The sequence below is a fragment of the Chrysochloris asiatica genome, unplaced genomic scaffold (assembly GCF_000296735.1).
Source record: "Chrysochloris asiatica unplaced genomic scaffold, ChrAsi1.0 scaffold00116, whole genome shotgun sequence".
Classification (NCBI taxonomy): domain Eukaryota; kingdom Metazoa; phylum Chordata; class Mammalia; order Afrosoricida; family Chrysochloridae; genus Chrysochloris; species Chrysochloris asiatica.
Window position 1 is genome coordinate 2,278,301 of NW_006408634.1, and position 6,508 is coordinate 2,284,808.

The 6,508-nt window shown below is 43.2% G+C and overlaps 1 protein-coding gene across 1 annotated transcript in view; it reads right to left on the reverse strand.

The window, feature by feature from the left end:
* LOC102823108 (leukocyte immunoglobulin-like receptor subfamily A member 6-like) overlaps positions 1-6,508 on the reverse strand; it is a 48,113-nt gene that overhangs the window by 6,675 nt on the left and 34,930 nt on the right. Inside the window, exon 4 of the mRNA XM_006868307.1 lies at positions 4,076-4,183. Within this exon, the coding sequence (XP_006868369.1) occupies positions 4,076-4,183 (108 nt within the window). The remainder of the gene's footprint in view (positions 1-4,075; positions 4,184-6,508) is intronic.

Genomic DNA, 6,508 nt, shown 5'->3' on the forward strand with positions numbered 1-6,508 from the left:
TTGGCCCAGGATCGAGCATTGTTTCATTCTGCTGTGCATGGGGTCGCTATGAGTCGGTTCCAACTCGATGGCACCTGACAACAACAACAACAACATATACAAAACCAACAACAAACATCACTCTTAATTGAGTGAAACTAAAAGCATTCTCCTGGCTCCTGGTGAAAAGGAACCAGACAAGGATGCCCTTTATCATTCACGCCAGACTGCAAAGCCGTTTGAACTGCAACATCAGTGGTTCGAGCTCACCAGCTGCTCCTTGGAAACTCTATACAGGGTTGCTATGGGTTGGAATTGACTCGACAGCACTTAACAACAACAACTCCTCTTCAATATTATGCTGAAAGACTTAGCTAGAGCTATAAGGTAAGAAATGGAAACTAAAGGTATCCAAATTGGGAAAGAAGTAAAAACTCTATTTGCAGATGATATGATTCTATACACACACAATCCCAAAGACTCAGCAAGAAAATGATTGGAACTCATTGAAAGACTTAGCAAAGTCACAGGGTACAAGCGCAACATACAAAAAGCAGCCAGATTCATTTATAGTAAAACAACAGAAAAACAACAGCATTTACGACAGTCACCCAAAAGATGAAATACTTAGGAATAAATCTACCCAGAGAAACAAAAGACCAATCCCAAGCAAACTACAACACACTACTACAAAACACTAAAAGAGACTTACCAAAATGGAACAATAGACCATGTTAATGGATAGGAAGACTTAACACTGTGAAAATGTCAACACTGTCCAAAGCAATTTATGGATATAATGCTATCCCAATTCAGATTCCAGCATCATTTTTTAAAGAGATGGAAAAACGGATCATTAACTTTATATGGAAAGAAAAGAAACCCCAGAATAGCAAAGCATTACAAAAACAAGAACAAAGTAGGAGGGCTCTCACTTCCTGATCTCAAAACCTACTACACAGTCACTGTGTACTAACAGCCTGGTACTACGGGAAAGACACAGGGTCAATAGAACAGAACTGACAACCCAGAAGTATATCCATTCGCATACAGTCAGCTGATCTTTGACAAAGAGTTCAAACACATTGAACGGGGAATAGATAGTTTCTTCAGCAAATTTTGCCGGCAAAACTAGAAATCTATTTGCAGCAGAATGACACAAGACCCCTATCTCATACCATATACAAAAATGAATTCAACATGGATTAAAGACTTAAATGTAAAACCTAGAATTATAAAGATCATCAATGGAAACACAGGCTCAAACTTGGTGGCTCAGATTCATGGCATAAATATACCATCAAACATAACTGAAAACACACAAACAGCAGAAGACAAAATAGAGGACTGGGATCTCCTAAAAATGAGACACTTGTGTGCATCCAAAGGTTACACGACAAGAGTAAGAAGAGAGCCTACAGATGGGAGAAAATGTTTTGTGCAATGACACATCAGACAAGGGATTCATTTCTAAAGTTTACAGAAAATTTTGACACGTCTATAAGAAAAACACAAGCAACCCAATTACAAAATGAACAGTGGAAATGAACAGACACTTTACCAAAGAAGACAACTTTCCCTTAGTAGTTGATTAGAATTTCATGGGAAGATATTCAAATATTAGTCAAATACAGACTTTCATCAAGTCTTTAACCTCCACCCTTGTTGTTGTTGTTGTTATGTGCTGTAGAGTCAGTTCCGACTCATAGCAACCCTATACAGGGTTTCCAAGGCTGTAAATCTTTACTGGAGCAGAAAGCCTCATCTTTCTCCCACGGAACAGCTGGTGGTTTCAAACTGCTGACCCTGAGGTTAGCAGCCCGACTCGTAACCACTACGCTACCAGAGCTCCTTAATCTCCACCCTTGTTGTTGTTGTTAAGTGCCGTCGAGTCGGTTCCGACCCATAGCGACCCTGTACAGGGTTTCCGAGGGTGTAAATCTTTACGGGAGTAGAAAGCCTCATCTTTCTCCCGTGGAGCAGCTGGTAGTTTCGAACCGCTGACCTTAAGGTTTGCAGCCCGATTCGTAACCACTACGCTACCAGAGCTCCTTAATCTCCACCCTAAGCATCCACAAATAAGTCCACGGGACTCACTCACCAGGATGATTACCAAATGATGAATATTTATTCCCATGACTCCTTCCACATTGATTTCTTTGCAACCTATTTATTTGCATACGCTTTATTGCTCGTTCATTTCTTGATATCAGTTGCATTAATGAAATTATGTTAGAATTAGTTCTTATAATCCTGTATTCTCATTATTTACTTTCATGTTCAGATTTTGCAAGATTTAGACATTTCAGTCTGGCTTCTATATGATAGTGACTTGTTCCCATCACTCTTTGAGCATTTTTCTACTTTATGGCTCATCCTGTACATTCCCATATCACCCTGTAATGAGAAATTTCTCCAAGGTGTCCTGATAACATTCAGTGGCATTGTTGTTAAGTGCCATCAAGTCAGTTCCAACTCAAAACGACCCAATGTAGGTTTCCAGAGGCCATAAATCTTTTTGGGAGCAGAAAGCCTCATATTTCTCCCAAGGGATACCTGGTAGGTTCGAACTTCCAATCTTCTGGATCGCAGTCTAATGTTTATCCTACAGAGCCACCAAGCTCTCAGTAGCATTTAGTAGATGCTAGTATTACAAACTAAGATCTGGATGGTTGGTAACACCATTGCTACTGGGGCAATTGCCAATTCTAGGTCTTCTGCATGAGCAAAACTAGAAAACATTGGTTAACATGTATTTGCACATACATATGCACAAATATCAAAGCATATAGACTACTTCTGTATCAACTGATTTAAAAAAAAAAACAGATTATTTTAATAAAGACATTCTGATACTTCAAATACCAAGAGAACATGTTGGTTTATTTGTTTTCTAGCTTTCTGTCTTCCCTCATTTAATGAGTATCTTGGTGTTATCGATTGAATTGCTCACCTGCCCCCACCCCCTCCAAAGAGATTTGCTGAAGTTCTAATCTCTGGTACCTGTGATTATGACCTTGTTTGAAAATGTTGTTGTTAAGTGCTGTTGAGTCAGTTCCGACTCATAGCACTGTATATAGAGTGTGATTCTGTATAGGGTTTCTGAGGAGCGGCTGGTGAGTTTGAACCACCGACCTTGTGATTCGAATGGACCTTGTGGTCCAGTGCTTTATCCCACAGTGCCACACCAGGAAAACAGGGTCTGAAAATGGCTTTGGTCAAGTAAACAAGAGTTCATGTCGCACATCAGTGGAGTCTTTATAAACGAAGAGAAAATACACAAAGACAGACAGACAAAGGAAGGACAGCGTGAAAAGATGAAGCTACATGCCAAGAATGCCTAGGTCTACCAGAAGCTGAGAAGAAACCAGAAAGGACTTTCTCCAGAGTCTTTGGAGGGAAGATGACAAGGCCAGCAGATTTATGTGGAATTCTATAGTTCACCACTGGTTTTATAAGCTATCAGCTTCTGGCATTTTGTTATAACAACCATAGGAAACTAATAACCCACAATTTCCGTTAGCTTCAATAAATTTATACATTTCTCCGAAGTTAACAGGATTCCACCCACTCTGAGAGCTTCACCAACTTGTCACATCCATTTGTTGTTGTTGTGATTAAGTTCTATGGAGTCAGTTCCCACACATGCTGATTCTGTATAGGGTTTCCGGGAAGCGGTTGGTGAGTTTCAACAGCTGACTTTGCAGTCGAGTGCTTATCCTACAGTACATCACCAGGACTCCACACTCACTCCCTACAGCCCTGCTTCCTTGACTGAGAGATGCTGACAACTTCACATGGAAATACCTGCCCACTCCCTATGTGCTTCCTAAACACTGGATACAGCACAACGACCTCTGTCCAAGATCCCTTCCCTTCACCACTTCCCTTCCTTGGAATCCCAAGATCATGCAGGAAGCTAGAATGGAAAAAGGTTCTTTAGACTTCGCTTGTGGTTTATTTGGTCACGTTATCAAAACTGAACAAACATTCATCTCTAAGATGCCTAATTTTGACTGATGACCAAGAAATCTGTTTGCAAAGTACTATTTCACTTTCCCAGTAGCCCAGATAAGCCCATCAGAATTCCACTCACCTGATTCCCTGTGTTTTCTCCAGTGCCAATGTCTGATGAGGACGACGAGGACCAGGAGGACAAGGAGGACAGAGACTTCTATAAGAACATGCAGGTACCTTTTCAGACCTTCTGGACACAAATGATGTCACTGATGAACTGAATGTTATGAATAAGCGCATTTTACTGAGCACTCAGGCACCTGCTGGGTCTCCCCATTCATCAGCTCCAATCATTACAGCAACCATACAACAGACAATTGTCACCTCCCCCTCCCTTATTTTATAGATGAGGAAGCTGGGGCTCAGGGAAGTCAATCACATGCCCCCAACCTTCCAGTCTGAAAGGTGGCTGAACTGGAACTTAACTTCACACTCTCTGAACTCTACATCCTCGCTTTCTGTTGATATTGTTTGATATTGTTCCCACCAGACAGCTGCATCAATGACACCATGGCTACGTGCTGGTTGGCTGGAATCAAAGAACTCAGAAGGCTCCCTAGGTGGCAGGAACCATTAACTGCTCTACTAATAGCCACAAGTTTGGCATTCTGAGCGCCCCAAACTGCAGGAACACCTTGAAAAACCTATGGGGCATACTCTACACACATGGGGTCACTGTGAAATGGAACGGATTCAGACAGCAAATAACAACAATATGTTATTGTTGCTAAGGGCCTCTGGCATGGTTCCGATGCATAACGACCCTATATAGGGTTTCTGAGGAGCAGATGGTGAGCCTGAACCACCAACCTTGCAGTTCAAATTGACTTTGCAGTCCATCACATTAACCCACAGTGCCACAACATTACAGTTTCATATTAACACCTCCCACAAAGGTTACAGGAATTGACTAAGGGACTGCATGTCAGATACTCAATTTATGCAGGGGTGTAGTGAGGATGGTACCAAGGGACGCCTCGCCCTGGACACATGTCCAGTTGGACAGATGTGCAGGTGACATGTGGAGTTCCATCCCGAGGTCTCTAGGGCAGTACTGAAGATGTAGACACTGTCATAAAGTGTGACACCAAACTTCCAGATTTCCATACAAGACCAAAGTCCACAGGATTACAGATGTTTCAGAAAGCTGGTGCCCTCATCACTCATGCCTCAGTGCTGGGACAGATGATTCTCTCTCCAGTAAGCACTGCTCACACCCAGGCATCTCCCACACCCCAAAGCCCCTAATCCAGTTAGTCCTCCTGCCTCCCAGGATGTGGGCGTGTCAGGAAGTCACATGTGGAATCATGGAGGTGATGGATTTTTGTGCATAACCACTACTGACATACATTCATCTTACAATTGTGGGAGCAACTTAGAGATTGCCTCTGGGACCCCATGTGCTCACAAATCCCCTCAAATGGCAAAAGGATCCACCACCTTGGGCTTTATCTATGCCCTTCTCTCTTCTCTGCCACAGCATCCTTCATGCCTAAAAACCTGGACCAGCTTCCCAGGTGGGCAGAGAGAAAACATCCTTTGAGAACTCAGCTAAGATCTATTCTCCTACAAATGGAAACACTGACTCCCAAATAGAAAAGGGAATGGTCCAAAATCACCATCTGCAATACCCCTTCCACTGCTGATTTTTCCCAATTCACCTTAAATCAATAGCCCTTCTTCACACAGCACTTTCAGGTTTCCTGGCAGGGGATGGGGAGTGGGAATGATGCTCTCACACATATTATGCTGGATGATCTTCCTCCAGCCTGGAAGCCCCTCTATGTAGAATATAGCTACCCCAATTCATTACTCCCATTACAACCACAGATCACCAGGGAGTCCTGTAGTCACCCCCTCATCTGTCCAACTCCCCATCAATGCCTAACAATTGGAACAAGAGTTAGATCAGCTGAGACACTCACAAGAAAGACCTGAGAGAAATGGGACACTCTCTGGGCAGAGGTCCCTGGGACTTACCAGTCACTGAGTTGTGCTCTGCACTTGGAGATGTGGGTTCCCCAGATGATCTTGGGACTAGAACAAGGAGAGTGGGAGAAGCTAATGTTACTATTGGAAGCCTTCATCTCAGTTCAAAGCCTTCTCAATATTTCCCTCCAACTCACCTGGTACATTTGGGACCTGGGGTGCACACTATGCAGAGAATATGAGGCATGGGATAGAGGACCCTACTGACCACACTCAATCATGAGGCCACGACTTCCTCACCTGAAACTGGCAGCTCCAGGCTGTCACTGGGGTGCGACAATACATAGGGATTGTTCTCAAAAAAGCTGTAGCATCTGAATGTCAACGTGTTGTTAGGGATCAAAGAGTCCATTGAAAACGAATCCTGGAAAAGCCCACTGGAGCGTTGATGCGAGACTAGCCTCCCGAGTTGCTTGTGTTCTCTCTCCTTATACAGAATGAACATTCTAGACCCCAGCTGTGAGACACACTGGAGGGTCACATTCCCTCCGGAGGAATCCATAAAGCTCGACAGGACTGAGAG